Source organism: Miscanthus floridulus, chromosome 1, assembly GCF_019320115.1.
Source record: "Miscanthus floridulus cultivar M001 chromosome 1, ASM1932011v1, whole genome shotgun sequence".
Lineage (NCBI taxonomy): Eukaryota > Viridiplantae > Streptophyta > Magnoliopsida > Poales > Poaceae > Miscanthus > Miscanthus floridulus.
In genome coordinates, this window is record NC_089580.1 from 191,998,698 (window position 1) to 192,021,274 (window position 22,577).

At 43.5% G+C, this 22,577-nt stretch overlaps 3 protein-coding genes across 3 annotated transcripts; 1 reads left to right on the top strand and 2 right to left on the bottom strand.

The window, feature by feature from the left end:
• Positions 1-3,983: 3,983 nt before the first annotated feature.
• Positions 3,984-5,128, top strand: LOC136468950 (uncharacterized). Its single transcript, XM_066467340.1, has 4 exons — positions 3,984-4,389; positions 4,498-4,669; positions 4,750-4,866; positions 4,952-5,128. The coding sequence occupies exons 1-4, from the start codon at positions 4,067-4,069 to the stop codon at positions 5,126-5,128; spliced, it is 789 nt and encodes a 262-aa protein (XP_066323437.1). The 5' UTR covers positions 3,984-4,066.
• Positions 5,129-6,274: 1,146 nt separating this feature from the next.
• LOC136468960 (uncharacterized) lies at positions 6,275-6,763 on the bottom strand. The gene is made up of 2 exons (XM_066467343.1): positions 6,433-6,763; positions 6,275-6,348 (listed from the first exon to the last, which is right to left on the bottom strand). Exons 1-2 carry the CDS (start codon positions 6,761-6,763, stop codon positions 6,275-6,277), a joined length of 405 nt encoding a protein of 134 aa, XP_066323440.1.
• Positions 6,764-6,808: 45 nt separating this feature from the next.
• LOC136468968 (protein FAR1-RELATED SEQUENCE 5-like) lies at positions 6,809-12,408 on the bottom strand. Its single transcript, XM_066467348.1, has 3 exons — positions 11,587-12,408; positions 7,301-7,645; positions 6,809-7,177 (listed from the first exon to the last, which is right to left on the bottom strand). Exons 1-3 carry the CDS (start codon positions 12,406-12,408, stop codon positions 6,809-6,811), a joined length of 1,536 nt encoding a protein of 511 aa, XP_066323445.1.
• Positions 12,409-22,577: the final 10,169 nt, after the last annotated feature.

Here is a 22,577-nt window from a genome sequence, read left to right on the forward strand (position 1 = left end):
CTTCTATTTCGAACTACAAAAAGAAGAGAAGAAGCACCATTGGGGGTTGTCGATATTTCCTTGCTGTATGTCTTTTTTTCCTTGCTGCCTTCATTTATTCTGTCATTTGTGTTTGATCTGGATTTGATTTTAGTGATGTTGTTTGAAATGTTTTGTAGGGTTACTATCTTGATTTCATCAACTTTGGAGAGAGTAATCGGTTACCCCAAAGTCTGCCAAGGATCCAGCATTGGAAGGGGTCCATGATCAAGCAATTTTCTTCTTTTGATCGTGTTTGCGGTGACATTTATGGAAAGCGGCCGGTAAGTTCTTGGTAGAAGATGCTGAATATGTTGTTTCAGTTTGTGATTTGTCCAAGGTGGTGCCCTCTTTTGTCATTTATGACCACAGTAAATTATATATGTAGAACTGAGAATATGAATGGCTGCTGATGTTATTGAGATAAAGTGCATACGTTTATACTTGTGTTTTGCTGTGTAGTCTTGTTAGTCTTGTATTGAGTTTATATATTTTTGAGATCACTGTCTGAGCTGGGATATGTTTCGTGCAGGTGAAATCAATTGATGACACATGCTATGCAGGAGAATACCTGCCGGAAGATGCTACCAAAGCATTGCTTAAACTTTTAGATAAGCATTGTCATTTTCTTCCAGCAGATGTGGGTTCCTTGTCATTTATTTTTTGCTGACTGCTCATGTAAATTCAATTTTGACATGGTTGACATTGTACTATTATCTTCTCTATACAGGACAAATTACACGTGTGTAGGCTTTACGAAGATCATCAGGCAAAGCATGGTTACTGTAGCCCTGACCTTCTTGTTGCCAAGATGTTCACGTACATGCATCGTGCATACCCTGGTGTTGGTTATGATGCACGTGCTGAGGCTCAGAATCCTGATGATGGAGTTCATCATAATGTTGCTGGTGCTCATGATGCTGCGAGGTCTGGTACTAGGGTGCCCTCTCTAGCACATGATAATGTTGACTATGGTGCCTTTGCCCCGTGTCCGCCTTCTCCAGGTCGCGGTACTGTTCCACGAGATTGTTTGGATGAAAGAGTGGCTGGTGCTCCAAGTAATGCAGCTCTCAGAGCAGTTGATCCATCTGGGGTTGTACATGAGACTAAGACTGAAGAAGCATCTGTGACAGAGAAGATCGAATCGGATGGTCTGTATGATGATGCTGTTGATACTCAGTTTTGTACTTCGCAGGCAACTGAGATCATCTCCTCAAACAACTCTTCTGCGCATGGTACCTGAGATCAATTTGTTTTTGATGAACGGTTTTTTATTATTTTAGCATTGAATTGAAATGATTCTTTATTATCTAAAATTTTTATTTTCTTTCTTTGTGATTTGTTTTTTTGTAGAATCAGGTGAAAGGAATTTGAAGAGGAAACAAAATCCGTCATCTCCATCTGTTGAGATTCTTGGTTCACAGGACCCAGCAGGTCAACGTACCTGAAGTTCTTTTTTTTATTTGTTGTTGCATTGAATTAAATTCTGTATTTCATTTGTTTGAGCTTGGATTGAAAGACTTGTTTATCCTTGGTTTGTGGATTTATTGATTTGCAGAGTCAGTTGCAAGGAAAGGGAAGAGGAAAAGAGACACTTCATCGCCATCAGTTGGAATTGTCTGTTCACAAGATTCAGCATCTCGTGGTACTGTTTAGATTTAAGTAACTTGTGTACTTGCTTGTACTGTTATGCTCATTTTTTTGTGGAATTAGGTGCAAGGAAAGCGAAGAAGACAGTGAATGCATCTTCCCCTTTAACTGAAGTTCTCCATTCGAATGTGCCATCATCTCAAGGTATGTTAATTTTCTGTAAGATAGTTTTAGGATTAGAGTTCATTTCTTCATATTGTGGCAATATATATCTTTTGGGTATTTACTTTTATAATTTTTGGTGGTGTTGCAGGTACAAGGACCAGCAAGAGGAACAAGAACTTATCTCCATCTCCTATTCCTACCGGTGTGGCTTCGAGGACTCGGTTTGTTGCATATAAAAAGACTTCCAAGTCCCCTATTGGTCGCAAGAAAGATGGAAAGGGAAATACATCAAATGATCCTGTTATTGTCGAGGAAGCTACAGCGCAGACCTCTAAATCTCCAACGAAAAAGCAGGCCTCTAAGTCTCCAAGTAAAAGGCAGCAGCAAGGCAAAGCATCTAGGCCATCTGCTTCGACCCCCTTGGCTCATACTGTTGATGAAGTGGAGATAGCTAGATCAGTTGTTGCATCTGCCCCGTTGGTTGATAAGGTCGATGAGGCCCCAGGTTTGTGTCGCTTTTGATAATAAATGTTTACCAAATCTATGATATATATGAAAGTGTGTGCATTTTTGTACCATTCATTGATAAGTCTGTGCATTTTTGTACCAGTGTTGTATCTGGTGATGCTTCTGATGCAGCAAAGAAGGCGCAAGATTGTTCTAGTGCTGATTTGGTTGGAAATGCTGCTGCTGCTGTGGATGTTCAGGGTTAGTTCCTATGTTTTGGAAGTTGCATTCTTTTTATTAATAAATTGCACCTTTGTATTCATGCAATTATAGTGTTTGAACTATGCAACCTGCCTTTATGAATTATGACCTCTCTTATTTTTGCAGTGTTTTGATTTACTTGTATTTGATTATTCATGTCCCTGACTTTAATCATCCAAATTTGTAGTTTCTACTATAAGTTCGTTTTAGCTGGATGCTATGTTGACCACATTTTGTTGTTGACTAATCAGGAAAATGGAAAGGTCCTGTTAAGAAGGCTCCGTTCTTTAATAGTCTCGGTGTTCCTCCTTTTTGAATACTTGAAGATGAGGATGATCTAGGCAATTTTGTTGAAGATCCTATCCTGAGGCGCCCTGTTGGTTCAAATTCTTCTTCTGTCCCTCCTGAGCCAATTGAGTTGGTTCCCAGGACTGATTTACACAAGGCTCCTGCGTCTCAGGCAGTCTTTTCCATGGTGAGAATCTTTTGTAATTTTTTCCTTGTTGAATTTTGCAGTTCAGGTGAGGTGATTTGTCAATTGTCTTTCCATAAAAAAAGAAATTGTTACTTGTTTTCTTTCAATTGTGTCGTTCAGTCGAACTAATTTGTTTTTTGTCCTTTCTTAGAAAAAAAATTGTCCCTTGTCATTGTTGAATTGTGCTGTTCAGGCGATCTCCTTTGTCCTTTGTGATTCCATAAAAATAGAAATTGTCACTTGTCTTTTTTGAATTGTATCGTTCAGTCGAGCTCATTTGCCTATTGTGGTTCCATAGAGAAAAAATTGTCACTTGTCTTTTTTGAAAACCATCATCTACTTCACAGGAGACCCAAGGTGTTCATATATTGCATGATGGATTTTGTGGAAATGTAAGTTGTAGTTAATGCTATTGTTCTAGTTAACTTTACAGCCTTGTTTTGTTTTCATAGGTTTAACTCATATTTGTTCTGCTTGTTCTTTTTTTAGCTTCAATCTGAGAGCACCTTCTTCTTCAACTTTGCGTCTGGATCTCAAGGTTGGACATTTGTTAATAAGATGAGTGAGATTCCACCTTCTTCAAGTGTTAATGTGAGCAATGAGGAACCTGTTGAAGCCGAAAGAAATGAGAATGTTGGAAGTGTAAGCATCTTTGTTTGAATGGAGTTTATTGTTTTGCCTCAGCTTCAAATTTTGAATTTTTATGTCTGTCTTATCTTATGTGTTATCTTATTTCCTGGTATTTCTTGGCGACTAATACTGTTTTTTATCTAGGACTGTATTTGTATGGAATCTGTTCCTTTTACTGAATATTCTGACAGCGACGACGAGCCAGTTGGTCCTCTGCCTTTAGCTGCAATCACTCCTAGGGGAAAGCAATATGATTTTTATTATTAAAACAAATGGGACTGTATATTATTTGAATGGGACTGTATATTATTTTATGTAAATGTGTGGAACACTTTTAATCTTTATCTGATGGCATGTACAATGGAACTATGCATACTGTTTGTATTTTGTATGTTTGACGGTGAATTTGATCAACTACTGTGATATATTATATATGTTTGTATGTAATATGGTATTTTGCTGTCCTTTTTGAACAATTTGATGTGTTTGTTATTTATTGGTTTGCAGGAACATGTTGCAACACCTGTTGCAAACCTTGCAGATGTTTCAGTTGTTGGCGGCTGTTCTAGAAAAGGTTTGAGAAGCAATGGTTTATCCAATGAGTCTGATTCATTTTCAAGCCAAGTTCCTTGGTGCTCTTCTAGTGCAAAGCTTGCTGTTCACCGTACAAGGAGGGTTTTCATACCAAGCAAATATCAGTTGAGTCCTTTTGTGAAGCCTCACTTGAAGATTACTGTGTCCAAACTTGAAGCTGACTTGTATGGCGTTGTCTTGAGGATGGCAGATAGCAATGAGCACTCGAAGTAAGTTATGTTCGGTTAATTCCTCCTCTCTTTTCTGCATTGGTGATTAAATTTTGTCAATTTGCAGCTAGCAAAGATGTAATGGACGTTATTTTATTCTTGTTTCAGCCTTACAGTAATTGATTATGGGCATGTGATTGTTAAGTTAAGTGTCTTTGCAAGCTCTCTTAAACCTGAAGGAAATGTGCACTACTTCGTAGTGAATGCTCTGTGCAAGTTGTTATTTCATAAGAATCACCCCAAGAATTCTTACAAACATTATTTCTTCTCGAAAGTTGGTGTAAGTATCTTTTGTTTTCATCAATCAATTCTATGTCCGGACGATATGAAATAAATATTGACTAGTCTATTATGGTGTAGGATTATTTAATTGGGAATCATGGCCCTAATGATAGCAAGGAGAAGGAGCTACATGAAAATGCAGTCAAATGTTTTAGGGGGGCGTCCCGCGCAAGGCCATTGTCACAGAGCCAATATGTAAGTTAGCAATCTTTGTATAATTGATTGCTTATTTAGGGCTTGATTGATACTTATATTTGTCCATTGTGTATTTTCATGTCAGATGTACTTTCCAATTCTATTCCTTGATCGGTGGTACATGGTGGTTGTTTATTTTAGTTCGAGAAAGATTGCAATCTTGGATTGTTGTACACTATGTTATGGAGGAGGCTCACCTATTGAGAAAGTTGTTCGTGATGAATTCGTAAGTAGGAGCAGCACATTGGCAAATACATTGTGATTATCCTTTGTAGTTTTTTCCATGTACCCGTAATTGTTACATGTGTTGCAATTGTGCCATCTTTTTAGGTACGGAACTTGTCTATAATCTGGAAAGAATCTGGTCATCCCGACTCTAGGTTCCATGGATATCGTGTTTACTTTGCAGATGTGCCTCAGCAGCATGAGAAGTATGTGTAATACACTTTTTTTAAAAAAAACATGCATGATACCCTTTTTTGGTTCTCATTGTCTTGTGGCTTGTTTTTCTTGTATCTTTGTGTCAGCTTGATCAATGATAGTGGTATTTTTGCTATGAAAAACCTTGAGGCTTGGGCTATCAATGTTGATATGATGGACAAGTTGAATGAAGCTGATATTTGCCACCTTCGCATCAAATATGTCAATGACATGCTTTCCAGTCCATTCAATTCTGCGGATAAAGGACGATTTAAAGTCCAGGAATTTGATGAAGTGGTAATACTAGTTGCAATGTCCATCTGTCTTATTATGCCATCATGCTTTTGAAATGATTGTTATTTTGGAAATTTTTCTTTTCAGGTCTATGAAAAGTACTACAAGTCAGCATGAGCTGCATGTTTTGTCTAGACTTGTGTCATTTAGTGTGTAGGTTCATAGTATTAGTGCATGCTAATCTATAAGTGAGGAATTGCCTGATATCAGTTCTGTTGGTGCTATAGTGGTTGTAAAGATAAATCTACAGTGAAGAATCTAAACTGCGGTGGTTTTATATTATTTTAGTTGGGAGCTTGATGTGAAATGTTCTTTTTTCCATATTCGTAGTTGTTATCTTCCTCTGTTTCTTGGGGTTTTTTTTGTCAAATCTATTTTAGTCTACTAACCTATTATAGCAAAGACAAGTGCAAGAATTTTGCTGCAGGATATGGTGGTGCTTGTCCCAAGATCGTATGCTGAAGTGTAGTGCCATATGATGAAGTTTGTACAGGTACTGCAAATGCTAGTTTATAAATTGCAAAAACGCTTACTGTAAATTGCTAGTACTTGGTACTGTAATTGTAGTTCTCATCATTTGCAATTAGAGGTCCAGGCATAATTTAAAGTAGATTTTTAGAATATCCTACTGATTACAAGAATGACATAAATGATTTTGCCAATACAATTGACATCAAGTCCTTCTATGTAATCATCATGATGAACTTGGTTCTGTTGGAGCTGTTGTTGTCTCCTTTCTTCTCTTTTTATGAGGCTTCACTGGGGATCCTGTGAATAATAATTGGTTGTAAATGCATTTAAGTTGTAGTTTTTTGTTTCAAATCATTGTGTAATTTTGTAGTGCAGGGTTACCTGCTGTATTGTCCTTGTCTTTGGGTTTCTTGTTTTTCTTTCTTTCTGCAGCCGCCATCTTTCTTTGCGCAGCTGCCATCTTTCTTTCTGTGGTCGCCTTCTTTCTTTCTTCAGTCGCCTTCTTCCTTTCTTCAGCTGCCTTCTTCTTTTCTTCAGCTGCCTTCTTCTTCTTCTCTTGCTCCAACCTTTTCCTCTCAAAATATTCTATTCTTGTCCTGAATCTCTTTGGGATTTCTGGCCTTCCCTTTGTCTTTATTCTTTCTGGGTCCTGAATGTCTATCTCTGATTCATCACTTTCTTCTGGATCCGCCATACTGTAGCCATCTTCCATCACTTGTTCTTGTTGCCTGCTGTGTCCTTCCTCATGACCTTGTTGCTAATTGTTACCATCAATTGTCTGCTGGGTGCCAAAAAGCACATCCAGTTTGACATCCAGCTTGCTGAACTTGGACAAGAGGTACTCCATTGATTTATCAGTTTTCGATCCTTTTGAATTCAGGATTGCTGACTTCCTGGACAGCACATTGAACCTCAGCAATGCACTTGTTGCAAGGGTCTCCTCTTGCTCTCTTCTAACATGCACTCTTGTGCTCTTCTTTCTCCACCTATCCTTTATGTATTTTTCTGGAATTGTGCTTATTTCCTTCTCAATGATCACTTTTAGGATATGTGAGCAAAGAATTCCATCTTTGCTGAACTTTGCATAGATGCAGCTGAATTCTTCATTTCCCTCTATCAGATCAGTCTGAACTGTATATCTCCTGATTCTGTGCACATTGTGGATTTGGTTGCTCTTGGGCTAGACCTCAAAAGTTTTCCCTTCCTCAGTCTCCTTGTAGCTTAACCTTGTTGTTGCCTTCAGCTGTACCTGAAACTTCCTGAATATGTTCTGGTTGTACAGCTCAGCAGCTTGCTGTTCAATTGTGTACCCAAAAATGAATTCCTTGGGTGTTTTCTGGTTGCTGTAGCTTTCTTCTAGCCTCTCGTTTTTGTTGATTGTTTCAATGACACGGTCGTATTCTCGTATGAAGCCCATCATGCTATATGTCGGCCCAACATTGTCCTTCATCCTCGAGTTCATGGACTCGCTTCTGGATGTGGTTTGGATGAATGGGAAGAAGTCATGCTTGAAGTAGACAGGAATGAACATGTGCCTCGTTTGCCACATTTTAGTCATGTACTTGTTATTCTGCAGATTCTTGTCTTCGATCATCTTCACCCACAATGTTTCAAACTCTTAAATTGTGAGGCTATTGTTTATTATGTCCTCAAAATCCTCATATAGGCCTTCATGTTGTGAGAAGACCTTTGTGTTTCTATTGTAACACTTGCTCTTGATATGGAACAGGCAGTTTCTGTGAGTTACATTGCTAAATACTAGCTGTGGGGGTATTAACCCCTATACCCTTATGGCTAAGCTTGGGCCGGCCCGGATCGGTGGGTTCGGTCCACCAAAAGACGACGTGCGGCCTAGCCAACCTGATTGGAGTCCCGCACAAGGAGTCAAGGCGGATTTGGCGATCAAGCAAGATCCTGGTCGGTTAGAATAGGAATCCTTATCCGGCCACATATGGCAATTGTAACTGACTAGGATTAGTTTCTAGATCTATAACCCTGCCCCCCGGACTATATAAGGTGGGCAGGGGATCCCTCTAAAAACATCTCTCATTGACATACAGCAATACAAATCAGACGCAGGACGTAGGTATTACGCCTTCTTGGCGGCCGAACCTAGATAAAACCTCATGTCTGTCTTGCGTCACCGTCTTGTTTGGGGCTTGCGCATCTGTCTGCCGATAATCTACTATCTTGAGCATACCCCTAGGTAGACTACCGACCATATTTCGTCGATAGTGGCGCGCCAGGTAGGGGGTGTGCGTACTGCTCTCCAAGCAAACAAGATGGTCATCATCTCCGGCTCCATGGCTACGCCGAACGGCCTCATGCTCACCGTCGGCCAGATCACCTGGACCACCGGCTCCGACGACTTCATCGCCATGACTGTGGAGGAGGCGTGGATTCAGTCTACGCCGACCACTACTTCACCTGCATCGGCTACGGCTCCGACCACGACGGATACGGCTCTGACCACGACGGATACGGCTCCGACCACAACAGGTACGGCTCCAACCATGGTACATCTGGCTCCGACCATGCCTACATTACCTTCAGCCACACCGACAACCCGTCATCCGCTTCCCCGCTACAAAGGGAAGCAGATCGACAACACCGACCTGCTCGACTCCATCGATCGGGTCGGCACTAAACTCACTGAAACCCTAGCTCTGGTAAGTACGATTCAAAGTCAACCTAATGAGTAGGTAACCGCTCTCCACAATAGATCTACCCGACCAGCTCAGACCAGTCGTCCTGCACGACTTGGTATAGATCTCGTGGTCATATCTACTCCTGAGGGGCGCTCTGCTCGTCGCCGGCCAGCCTTCGCGACGGGTCTCCGACTCTCTGAGTACGAAGCCTCGACGGAGAACCACCAGGTCCAGCCCTACGGCCTGCGAAACGCTGCCTCCAGCTACGTGAACAACCTACAACGCCGCTTGGATCTGTGTTTTATGCACCGACCTCGGCCGAAGCCACGCAACTTCGTCAACATGATCCGGATTGAAGATTATCAAGAAGGATCCGTCCACACGGTCCAAGAGGGTGACTCTAGCTCCTCGTTTGGCACCGCATCTGATGCCTCCGTCCACACCAAGCTCCAGCATCACGATGATGAAGGCATCGAATATGATCTAGATATCCCAGATCACGCCCCAGGGTTCTCGCAATTCCCGTCTTTCCCGCCAAGGCGAGGGGGTTTGATCAACGTTGTCAGCAATGACGAACCACCGGCAGTTGGTGAAACAGAACAAGAAAGGACTGCACGCGAAGCGCGCAACATTGACCGGTTTAATCACCGGCAAATCGAAGCCGAAGCAGACCAGGAGGCACGACGCATAAGGGTCTAGCCACGCGACCTTAACAATGCTTTTGACAAGGTGGGGGACAAACAGGTCTTTAGGACCCCAAGTGCCAACGTAGCCGTCGCCATGGCGACAATGCAACGGCTACCCAACACCCCAGAAACCCAAGCAGTTCGCGATGAAATACGAGCCTATCTGACGGCTGCTATGGCCCAGACTGTAGAGATTGTAAACCAAGCTCGGGCTCCATCCATCTCAGTCGAGTCAAGCCACAGCCGCCAGCACCCAAGTCGCTCACAGCCACTCAACCAACGTGGCTCGCGCAACAACGACCCATCAGACAACCATCAAGGCGGAAACGGTGGCCACGATGGTGGCCAGGATGACAACCGCCGTCGGGATGACAACCGCCGCCGGGACAACCACGATAATCGCCGTGATAACCATGATCGCAGGCCTAATCCAGATGGCAACCGAGATCGCCGTGACGGCAATAATGATCTCTGCCATTACCTCGGTGGACGCGATCTGCGCGCTCGCATCAACCAGAGAGCCGACGATCGAGCATCCCATGAAAGTTATCGCCGTATGGAATATGACACTGCCCACGGCCCACCGGGTTTGAAGCAGTTTACTCCACACCTTCGCCAAGTCATATGGCCTAAGAATTTCAAGCTCGAAAAACTTCAGAAGTATGACGGCAAGGAAAACCCCGAATTATGGGTCATGCTCTACGAGACTGCGTGCAGATCAGCCATGGCTGACGAACACGTCATGTCTAACTATTTCCCAGTCGCTGTTGGCCATGTAGGTCACCAATGGCTGGTCAGCTTGCCGGCGAACTACTTTGACTCTTGGCAGGAACTCAAGCAAGCCTTCATCGACAACTTCATTGCTACTTGTGAACAGCCAGGCAACAAATACGATCTGCAATGGATTCAAGATCAAAAGGATGAGCCACTACGCGAGTACGTCCGGCGCTTCTCAGAGATGCGTATCAAGGTCCCATCAATCTTTGACAACGAGGCAATCGAGGCTTTCATCACTGGCCTCCGCTTCCATGACGCCCTAAGGGACAAGCTCCTCCGCAAGAGACCTAAATCAGTAACAGCGCTCTTGGCCACCGCTAAGAAATATGCGGATGCCGACGACGCTAAAAAGATAATTGTTGAAGAAGCAGCAAGGGTTCCACGTTCCGACCACCCCCCACACCACGACGATTACCATGGCAATCGTGGTCGGAACGACAATTTTGACCGCCGCAACCAGCGCAACGACTCCCACGACCACCGTGACCAACGTAATCAGCGGCGTAACCGCCGTGACGATTATAGGAGCAAGCGTGCTCGGGAAGACGACGGCGAGGTCAATACCGTTAAAAAGGGGGGCAGACGTCGTAACTACGAAGACGACTACGCCAAAGCATTGAAGGGGCCCTGCCAGCTCCATCCTAAGTCAAACCATACCATGGAGAATTACCGCGTCCTCAAGACTATCTACACGCATCAACAGGCTCTGGATACGTCCGACAAGCCTAACGACGCAGGGGAACAGCGCAACGAGGATAACGACGACGACGATGCAGACCCTCATCATAAATACGTCAAGCCAACTGATCGCGTGCACACCATCATCGGCGGCAAGGTGTCTATTGAGACCAAACGAGAACGCAAGCTGCTCGCCCGCGCATGCTCGAACGTGGCAAACACCGACAACCTTCTCACCGATCCGCGGCTCCCCCCGTGGTCTCACTGTGAAATCTACTTCAGCAGGAAGGACCAATGGGCCACCATACCTGAACCAGGACGTTTTCCCCTGGTCCTCGATCCTTGTATCAACAAGGTTCAGTTCGACAGAGTACTGATCGACGGCGGTAGCTCCATCGATATACTGTTCAAGAACAGTCTGCCCGCCCTGAAAATAGCCCAGGCGGACCTCAAGCCGTATGAGGCACAGTTCTGGGGTGTTCTCCTCGGACAGAGCTCTACACCTCTCGGGCAGATCACGTTACCTGTGCAATTTGGGACTCCAGACCACTTCCGCACCGACTACGTCAACTTCGTGGTCGCTGACTTCGATGGCACCTACCATGCTATTCTTGGTCGACCGTCGCTCACCAAGTTCATGGCCATACCTCATTACATGTATCTGGTGCTCAAGATGCCTACCGAGAAAGAGGTCGGTCACATTCTTGAATTGCAGATTTCATCGCTTTGTCCTGGTCAGTTATTACCGTCATTGGGTGCTTCCCTCCCATCGCTTCCAAAAATGTTTCAAAGACCCACAGAAAAGTTTCTATTGTCTCATCATGCAGGAAGGCGTAGCCAAACAAACAACTTTGTGCGTGCCCCGTTATGCCCACGAATGGAGAGAAGGGAAGGTTGTATCTGTTTGTCATGAAGGTGGTGTCGAAGCTTATACATTCACCATACTCTTTGTAATACTCGATTGAGCAACCGTCTGCCCAAAATAGGTTTCTGACTCTCCTTTCTTCATCCAGGTCTAGCTTGTAGAAGAAGGATGGATCTTCAGTCTGCCTCTTTCTAAAGTAATCCAGCACCTTTGTCATGTCTGAGGCCTTGATCTCTCTGTTGATTTTTGTCCTGAAGTTGCTGATGTCCTTCTTCTTCATCGGCAGGGCTGTGGGTCCTCCTCTGAGGTATGACAGTATGCTCACCATTTGTCTTGTCGGGATGTTGTTGTCATTTAGCGTCCTGATCAGCCCCTTCTCCATATCAGTCATGTATTTGTGCCCTGAGAACAGTGTGTCCCGGTCTCCAGGTCGTAGTTCATGGTTGTGATCCAAATCTTGATGCATTATGAACCATGGACCTCCTGCCCGTTCCTCCCTCAGTGTTATTGTACAAGTACACTCTGATTTTCCCTGGACACTGGTGTTCCTTTTAGCTGATGTCTTCTTTCCAATCTGCTTATCTACCTCTGCTTCTTCTTCTTCTTCTTCAGTGGACTTTTGTTGATGTGCTTTGCCTGAATGGGTGCATTTCAGTTCTACTTTTATAACCTCGTTGTCTCTCTTCTTAGCTGTTATCCTCATTGAATGTTTTACAGCAAATTTGAAGCCAGCCAAAAAAGCATAGAACCTGCAGAAGTGTTCGGCAGCTGCTCTACTCTCAAACTTCTATAGCGGCTGAGGTGTGTATGCGCTGTCAATGGGCCCATTATTTCCTTCTGATGCAGCAACCTGCTCTGCGATGATGAATTCATCAATCTCCTCTTCTGTCAGGAATTGATTATCATTGGAATTGTATTCATCTTCTGTTGCAGTTGACGCAGCCTCTGTGGTTCTTGATATTGGTGCATTGATGCTGCTGAAGCCATTTTCTGACGATGTGAGTTCCTGTTCATGTAAATATGTTATTAGCAGTGTGTAGTTTTCTAGATCATTGGTGTTTTGCATTTGCAAACATTCAATGCGCACTGAAATAGGTGTAGAAAAGAATAATTATTTTTTCTGTTTACCTCATCAATGTGCATGTTGTTGAATATGTCAATTTACCAATGATGATTTTCATTTTCAGGTATGTCCTGGAGAAAGCTTGGTATTTCTTCATCATAGTGACCACCAAAATCCTGTGGTGTACACAGATAAGTCAATTCTTCTTTGTTTGATGGCTGTAGTGCATTACTTGTATTCAAGCAATTTTGCTGATGCATGTGTGGCAAATTGTTGTGTTTGTGGACATGTACCTGGTATGCCATCCTTGAGTCTGAAATTGATGAATCTGGTTGGGGTGCTAAGGTTTCTTCAAGAGCATTCATGTCATTTGCAATTAGCATGCCTGTTAACGATCCTTGTGTTGCTTTATGTACCTGTAATAATTATTTTAGAAATTGCACTTGTTCTAAGCTGAGATTACACAATGTAGCACTAGTAATTTTGAACATGTTTGTTTTGTAATTATGTACCTGCATGGTACCTCTTTCTGTGTGATCAATGTCTTCTTGTGAGCTCATAATTTGCTCAAGCATAAGCTCAGTGAAGCCACCCTGTATGGAAATAAATTTCTGTTCTTTTAAGAACATGTATCTGTTCAGATTCTATCAATCTCAGCAATGATTTGCTCACCTTTTTGATTGTGTATGGGTTGAAAAGGTGACTTGAACTAGTTGTGCCTCCAAGTATCTGTAAATGATCTGAGTGTGCTGTCATCATAGCTTCAGTGTTAATTGAGTTGGATAATGTTGCATAGTCATCGAATCTGCTTGTTGTCATGTACAGCCTGTTCTGCTTCATTCAAAAACTAGATGTGATTAATTATTGTTTCTGCATTTGTAGCAGATCATGGAGAAAAGTACATAATTTTGCAAATTCATATTAGGAGATGCATTCTGTGTACCATGTATCCAATTGAACAAATGGATGGCCATTGCCTTATGTGAAGAGAACTAGTACCTGGTTCATCTGAGCCATCTTCTTCAGTGCTTGTTGCCACTTGTTGATCCCTTCAACTGTACTGAGATTTTGTTGTGAGGTGTCCTCCATATTTTGAAATATGATTTTATCAAGAGCTGAGCTGAGCTGAGCAAGCAGAGATACTGACATATGTGTAATTCGATCTGTTGCAGGGACAGTTTTGTAGAGCACTGATTGCAAGGATCTAAGAACTGGAAGTAGCAGAGTACACTAAAACATGTGTCCAGTCTAGGGATTATTAAAGATTGTTCAAAAAGGTAATGTAACCACCATTCTACTCTTTTTATCTGCTGAATTGCAATCTAAAGAAAGAAAAATTGTTTGCACAGATTGATTTCAGACCATGACTTGTTTGATGATGCCATATTGCAGGGATCTAACTCAGCAGATGGATGGATGTCTATTGTACTGACCTTGATTGATGTTGAGGTGAGTCTTGCCTCCTTGGATCTTGAGATTTCCCATGTTCCCTCATGCTTTGATCTGGTTTCTCTCCTTTTTGCCCTACTGTGCGTGAGGAGAGTAGAGCTCCTCCTCACGAACAGATCGGTCGATCTGTTTCTGTGTGCGTTTGCTTCTCCACCAAGTTGGTGGGTGTTTTAATGGACTAAGTTGTTTCCTATCGGGCTGATGGGTTTGGGCTTTTTTTGGCAGGTTTATGGGCTACAACAGCAAACAACTACAACTAGAACAGATCTGCCCTGTTTTTTGGCCTTTTTGACACAGATTTGTACTCAGATTACAACAAGTACAATTGGATACATGGTACACAGAATCGTGTGTTTTTTTTGTGTGAAACACTTGAATTTTTGCCGGATCTTTTCTGTGTGTTTTCCGTGCAGGAAACACGTGCGTGTTTTCTCCCCCTGAAACACGGAGTTTCAGGTAGACAAGCCCTAAAAAAATTATTAATATTTATGATATTAAATAAATATTATTAGATTAATTACGAAATATATTTTTATAATAAATTAATTCTGAGCTATAATTGTGAATAACATTTGCTAGAAATTTGGTCAAATGTGAATCAGTTTATATGGTATGTAACCCATAGTTGTATTCTTTTTGACGTTTCAAAAAGAATACAATTCTAGCATAGTGTCACGTTTTAGTACCTTAAGTTTAACCAATTATAGATAAAAAAAGTACTTATGTTTATGATATCAAATAAATACCATCAGATTAATTATGAAATGTATTTTCATAATAAATTAATTTAAAGATATAACTGTTAATATTATTCACTATAAGTTTGGTCAAACGTGAACCAATTTTCGTGGCTATAACTGTTAATATTATTCACTATAAGTTTGGTCAAACGTGAACCAATTTTCGTGGCACGTAATCTATAGTTGCATTCTTTTAAGGACGGAGGCAGTACATAGCATATGCAGTACGCTAGATCTGAAAATCACTGTCGCGTCGAAAGCCCCGTCACTGTGGAAATTCGTAACAGCAGAGGTTAATCAACAGTGATGGCGTGACCTGCCACTACCAGCTTGACAAACTGGCAGTGATGATGACACGACACTGTCGGGTCAAAGAATCACCCGACACTGATATGACCGGCTATCACTGCCGGGTTGGTTATCAACCGGCAGTGTGGTAACGAGCATCGCTGGCTGGTTGAGGATTCAACTAGCTGTTTGATATCGTTAACATGTACAAAAAAATATATAAAATTTCAGCGCATAATAATTATGTACTAGTGTTTATCGAATTAGAAAAATAATAATATTTTGTTCGTGTCAAATAAAGATTATTTTATATTAAAGTTATAGCCCTTAGTGAGATCTACAAGAAACTCTTAAATTTATATCTAAATTACTCACTTCTGCTAATATGAAACAAAATCTAAAGTGATCTTCCTTAAAAATTGTCCCATGTTAATTTTTTTTAATATGAAACAAACTCTTAAATTTTTAATGAAGATCACTGAGAGCTCCAACTTTGATATAAAAAGTACCTTCATTTGATACCATACAAAAATGATATTATTTTTCTAATAAAAGAAGCGCTAGTACGCTATTATTATGCTACTGAAAATTTATATTATTTTTTGAGCATTTTAATGACTCCAAATGTGAAAATTCAAAACTATAAAGTTGTAGATCTCATTGAGAGCTATAACTTTTATGTAAAAAGTATCTTCATTTCACAACATACAAAAAAGATATTATTTTTCTAATACGACAAGCACTAGTACGTGGTAATTATGCTCCTAAAATTTTATATTATTTTTTTGATCATCTTAACGTTCTCAAATGAAAACACTCAAAACTACAAAATTTTAGATCTCATCGAGACCTACAATTTTTATATAAATTTCATCTTCATCCGATATCATATCAAAGAGTTATGATTTTTCAAAGATTTTATGTTATCACGCCACTTCCGATAACGTGACAGAACAATACTGTCACGCCAGCGGGAGTGGCGTGACAACGTTTTCCATATTGAAAACGTCATCTAACGTGGTGCGACAATGTAATTTAGTCGCGCCAGAGCCGTTAGCGCGATCAAAAGGGTCAAATCCGCAAAAAAAAATAGAAACGATTATTATTGAAATATTGAATTTAAAAGGATTAAAAATACAAAAAAAATCCGACATCTGCCTAATGATCCAGGTGGGGAGAGGGTGACGTGCTATTACAGACTACAGTCTGCTGTTGCCGCCGGTGTTTGCATGTCTCACAGCTTAAGGGCATGTCTCACAGCTTAAGCGCATGTTCGCTTGAACTTATTAGTCGACTTATTAGCTAGAATCAACAGTATTTTTCTCTCATAATAAAACAGCTTCAGCCAGTTTATTAGTCAGTTTTAATACCAGCCAAATAAACCCTAAATTTGACGCTCATATCAGTTTCTTGATTGGGTATAGCTCGGACACCCGCACCGCACACGCCTCTACGAGTACACACATATTGGAGGTACGTATATACATACTACCGTGCAACCGTGTGCACCAGCTCAGGTGTAAACAATATTATGGAATGTTTATGGTGACGTTGCGTCCTCAGCTAGCACACGCTTTTACCTTTAAGGCATATTTGGTTTTCCATGACTAAAATTTAGCTACTAAAATTAAAGACTAAACTTAGTCACCCCTATTTAGTTCCTGTGACTAAAATTGACTAAAGGCTTTGATACCATGAAAGTTGGGGTGAACTGGATGAGCCCCTCGGTCTCTCCAGGTTGCGTGTTATATGGGGAAGGAATAGCCCCTTCCGTGGCACATACAGAGGAGTTTGTTACAACAAAAACTCTCCTATACTTGGTCTACAAGATCCACTAACAACCCGAGATTACATGCATGCCGTTCAGTAGTCTTGGGCGCATGGCCCGGCCTAACAACCTAGGCTAACAATATGCTAACAACTCTATCGTCTAACACCCCCGCTCAATCTCAGCCACCGGTAAGGTTGAGATTGAACCGAAACTCTTTCATCTTGTAAGCTGACATCGGCTTAGTCAACCCATCAACCAACTAATCGCCTGTGTTGATGAACCTGATATCAAGTAACTTCTGAGCAACCCGCTCTCTTACAAAATGGAAATCAATTTCAATATGTTTAGTCCTAGCATGGAATATAGGATTAGCTGAGAGATACTTGGCGCCCAGATTATCACACCACAGCCTAGCAGCTGGGGGATGAGGAACTTTCAATTCTTGCAAAAGCTTCTGAACCCACATCATCTCTGCAGTTGCATTTGCAAGAGCTTTGTATTCTGCTTCGGTGCTAGAGCGTGATACTGTAGTTTGTTTGCGTGCACACCAGGAGATCAAGTTACTTCCTAGAAATACTGCAAAACCTCATGTGGACCGCCTGTCATCAATGCATCCAGCCCAATCTGCATCTGAGAAAGCACTTACCAGCATAGATTTAGATCTCCTGATTTATTTTTAACCCAGTATCACACGTACCGCGCACATACCTCAATATTCTTTTTACTGCACTCCAGTGTACAGTAGTAGGGGCATGAAGGAACTGGCATACCTTATTTACTGCAAAGGAAAGATCAGGCCTTGTGAGAGTTAGGTACTGTAGGGCTCCAACCATACTCCTATACCGGCTTGAATCCTCTGTCCCAAGTTTATTTCCACTTTCAATACTTAGCTTCTCCGAAGTACTAAGAGGAGTGTCAATAGACTTGCAATTTTTCATTCCTGCCTTGGTGAGAATTTCTGACGCATACCTCCGTTGGGAGAGCAGTAGACCGTCCTCCAAACTTTTCACTTCAATTCCCAAGAAATAGTGCAAATCACCAAGATCTTTGAGTGCAAAGTCTGACTGCAAATTCCTCAACAACGCATCGGTTGCTACTTGAGAGGAACTGGCAACTATTATATCATCCACATAAACCAAGATAAACATTGTACAACCACCCGTGTTGAAATAGAACAAAGAGGTGTCTGCCTTTGATGGAATAAAACCTAATTGTTCTAGCTTACCACATAGTCTCGCATACCATGCCCGAGGCGTCTGTTTCAAACCATTCAGGGCCTTATCTAGTTTGCAAACATAGCTAGGATGTACCTTATCAGTGTAGCCAGGTGGTTGTTGCATATACACCTCTTCCTCCAACACTCCATGGAGGAAAGCATTCTGTACATCTAACTGCCTCAGTGACCAACCTCTTGACACTGCAATAGACAAAATGAGACGTATAGTGGCAGCTTTAACAACTGGACTAAACGTGTCCTCATAATCTATGCCATATTGTTGCTTGTATCCTTTGGCTACCAGACGAGCCTTGTACCTGTCAATGGTGCCATCGGCCTTCCTCTTAATTTTATAGACCCATTTACAACCGATAATATTTTTACCTTTTGGCCGAGGCACTAGGTGCCACGTTCTGTTCTGAAGCAAGGCTTGATATTCATTGTTCATTGCACTTACCCAATTTTTGTCACTGAGAGCTTCAGATACTGCGGTTGGCTCTCCTGTAGATGACACCGCAGTATTACACCATCGGACAGTGCCATCCGTAAACACCTTGGGCTTGCTTATACCCTACGTGTAACAGGTCGCTGTCCACCTTGAACTGCAGAAGTGGGCAGCATAGAAGATCCACCAGTGTCAATATTAGTCGTACCTGACATCGTACCTGAAGCCATACCAGAGTTGGTCTCCCTCGCTCCGGATTGTGCCGCAGAGTGCGGAACTGTGGATGCCGCAGGTGCTGTCGGTGCAGATCCTAGGGGCGATTCGCCTACGACTCCACCTGAAGAATCAGCTGACGACGCCGAAACCACATGATTCTCAGTGCCCGTCTTGTCGCCATCCGGGCGCATGAAGTAACGTCGTATCTCCCTTGTTTGTATAGCAATTTGATCACCGTTTTCACCTGTATCACTAGAATCTCGAGTAGAACTCGCAACAGGGTTAGGAGTAGACACAGTATGGTCAAGTATTGTTGCATCCCCAAATGTGCTACTGGAGTTTAACAGGTTTTCTAGAAGGAGGGAGATTTCGGCACGGAGGCGGGCACCGGCATTCGAGTGGAGTTCAACGAAAGGAAAAACTCGTTCATCAAATGTGACATCACGAGAGATATAGACTCGCCCTTCAGAGAGATCCAAACACTTAAACCCTTTATGCATGTTACTATACCCAAGGAACACAAATGCTTGGAATGAAATTGGAGTTTCCGAGCATTATAGGGCCTCAGGTTTGGCCAAACCACGCACCCAAAAGTACGGAGAAAGCTGTAGTCAGGCTTTTGATTGTACAAGCGTTCATATGGTGTCTCACCATTAATCACTTTAGATGGAAGGCGGTTAATGAGAAAAACAGCAGTGAGGAATGCCTCGTCCCAGAATTTCAGAGGCATGCTAGAATGAGCGAGGAGAGTGAGTCCCATTTCAACTATGTGTCGATGTTTCCTCTCAGCTGACCCGTTCTGCTGGTGTGCGTGTGGGCATGAGACATGGTGTACTATACCAATGCGCTTAAAGAAGGAATTAAGGGCCTAATACTCTCCTCCCCAATCTGTTTGGATGGATCTAATTTTCTTGCCAAATTGACGCTCAACCAACTGTTGAAATTCTTGGAAACATTTAAACACATCCGACTTATGACACAAAAGATAGATCCAAACAAACTTAGTATGATCATCAATGAAACTAACATAAAATGTATGGCGACCCACAGATGTAGGCGCCGGTCCCCACACATCAGAAAACACAAGGTCCATAGGACTCGATGAAATAGTACTAGAATGAGTATAAGGCAATTGATGACATTTGCCTTGTTGACAAGCATTGCAAACAAGATTATTCAAAACTCTAGAAACTAGAAGCTCATGGCGGCTAGTAACTTGCTGGACAACCTGAGCCGAAGGATGACCTAGCCTAGCATGCCATAGGGAACTCGATGGCGTGACACCAAGAGCTTGCCGTGTGGCACCAAGCATTTGTTTATTCGGGGACCTCAAGGGATAGAGACCCTTCTCACATCTGCCTTTGAGAAGAGTTTTCTTCGTCTGCTGTTCCTTAATAGAAAAATGATCCGGATGAAATTCAATGAAAACATTGTTATCACGAGTTAAGCAATTTACTAAAACTAGATTCTTACTGGCTTTAGGAACATGAAGTATATTTCTCAGATGAATTTTTGCAGTAGGGGAATGCAACACACGGTGACCAATGTGATCTATCTCCATACCTGAACCATTGGCGGCATGCACCTGATCGCCACCATTGTACTTATCCCGAACAGTCAGCCTCTCCAGATTGCCGGTGATGTGGTCGGTGGCCCCGGAGTCAACGTACCAGTTGGTGTCGATGCCGTAGGAGCCAGTGGACGCCACAGATGCGCTCTTCTGAGGAGGCCCGATGAAGCTGTGGTCAAACCGCTTGAAACAGCGGACAGTCGTATGTCCCTCCTTGCCGCAGAGCTGGCAGAAGACGCCTTGCTAGAATGTGGAGCCCTGGCCATAGCCTCCACTGCCACGACCAAAACCACCATGATTTCCGCGGCCGCCACCATTGCGGCCTCCTCCTCCACGCCCACGCGAAGGATTGCCACCACCGCGGCCCTTGGATGCGACGTTCGTAGAAGACTGATGTCCGCCGCTGTTGCGCATGTCAATGCGCTGCTCATGGGTCACGAGCTGTGTGTACAACTCCTAGACGGTGATCGGCTCGGCACAAACAGCCACCGCAGACACAATAGGATCAAAATCCTCGCTGGGTCCGGTGAGTATGTAGGAAATCAATTCCTCGTCTTCGAGCTTCTTCCCGGCCGACGCCATATCGTCAGCTAGGCCCTTCATCTTGGAGTAGTACTCGGCGATGGAGGATGACCCCTTCGATGCGGTGGCGAGCGCCATCCGCGTAGTGATGATCCGCGCCCTCGACTGGGATGCGAACATAGCCTCAATGGCGGCCCATGCCGCGGAGGCCATGACTTTAGTGGAGATCTGGCCGAGGATCTCCATTGATAAGGACGCCAGCAGATAACTTAGGACCTGCTGGTCCTTGGCGACCCAAGCCTCGTACTCAGAATTGAGCACCGGCTCTTCTTCATCGTCTTTGGCGTTTTTCTTCGCTAGGAACTCCGACGGCGGCTTGGCGTCAGACTTGATGAACTTCGCCGCTTGAGCCCCCCTGATCACGGACAGAACCTGGGATTTCAAGGATTGGAAATTGCTGCGCGTGAGTTTCTCCGTCACCGGGATGAGACTGAGACCGAGAAAGGCCGCAGCAGCTTGCGCGGAGGAAGAGGGGAGCGCCATGAACAAGATCCGCTAGGAAACTGGCTCTGGTACCATGAAAGTTGGGGTGAACTGGATGAGCCCCTCGATCTCTCCAGGTTGCGTGTTATATGGGGAAGGAATAGCCCCTTCCGTGGCACATACAGAGGAGTTTGTTACAACAAGAACTCTCCTATACTTGGTCTACAAGATCCACTAACAACCCGAGATTACATGCATGCCGTTCAGCAGTCTTGGGCGCATGGCCCGGCCTAACAACCTAGGCTAACAATAGGCTAACAACTCTATCGTCTAACACAAACCACCCCTAATGAATGTACAAATCAGGGTGGAGACGAGCAATAATGAGAGATAGTCCCAATCCACTGGGCACTTGAGCCCACTTTAGCATCTCTTGGGGTACTAACGTGACTAAACTATTTTAGTTCATTTATAGGCCCTGTTTATTTTCTTGTGCTAAAGTTTTGCTCAGCACTTTTAGCCCATGTTTTGAGCAAATGGATCTAAACATCTTGGGCAAAAAAGAGCAAATTCATGATTGCTCAACTTTTGCTATTTGCTACTCAAGAGGTCCAAAACTGGACAAAAACGCCTGGGGACGTGAGCTGGACGCCCACTACACCCGCGCCCACCTATCCCGCTCGGTACCCATATCCATTCCCCCGCTCCCACCCCCTGCCGCTCTCGATCTCTCCCTCCGCGTGAATAGTAGCTTCGTCCGCCGCCCAGCTCTAGCTCCTCCTCCCCGCCCCTAGATCCTGCTCCTCCTCTCCCACGTGTAGCTCCAGCTTGTCCTCCCCGCCGTCAGATCCAGATCCGCGCGCGCGTAGTTGGACGGCTACAATGGCGACGGCTACGGCGACGGCGACCGCACCAGGGACTTCCTGTCGTAGCCTTATCAGTATTCCCCCGCGCGGTGGCTATGACATCTTCTCCGACGCGGCATATCCCTTTCCGGGCTCGAGCGCCGTCAGTGCTCCCCTGATGGGCATGGCGGCACTCGACCTCAACTCCCAAGGCGAAGGGTGGCCCGGAATGGCGGGCTATCAGGGCCTCCTTCACTCCGACGC

Bases quoted from the DNA above. Each gene is read 5' to 3' on its own strand.
- LOC136468950 (XM_066467340.1), top strand. From the start codon at position 4,067: ATGTGTTTGTTATTTATTGGTTTGCAGGAACATGTTGCAACACCTGTT. The intron at 4,390-4,497 runs GTAAGTTATGTT...TTCTTGTTTCAG, and splicing joins GATAGCAATGAGCACTCGAA to CCTTACAGTAATTGATTATG. The intron at 4,867-4,951 runs GTAAGTTAGCAA...TTTTCATGTCAG, and splicing joins CATTGTCACAGAGCCAATAT to ATGTACTTTCCAATTCTATT.
- LOC136468960 (XM_066467343.1), bottom strand. From the start codon at position 6,763: ATGGAAGATGGCTACAGTATGGCGGATCCAGAAGAAAGTGATGAATCA. The intron at 6,349-6,432 runs GTAACCCTGCAC...TATTATTCACAG, and splicing joins AGACAAGGACAATACAGCAG to GATCCCCAGTGAAGCCTCAT.
- LOC136468968 (XM_066467348.1), bottom strand. From the start codon at position 12,408: ATGAGGATAACAGCTAAGAAGAGAGACAACGAGGTTATAAAAGTAGAA. The intron at 7,646-11,586 runs GTAATAACTGAC...TTGTGGGTGAAG, and splicing joins GAGGGAAGCACCCAATGACG to ATGATCGAAGACAAGAATCT. The intron at 7,178-7,300 runs GTACAGCTGAAG...TATACAGTTCAG, and splicing joins ACATATTCAGGAAGTTTCAG to ACTGATCTGATAGAGGGAAA.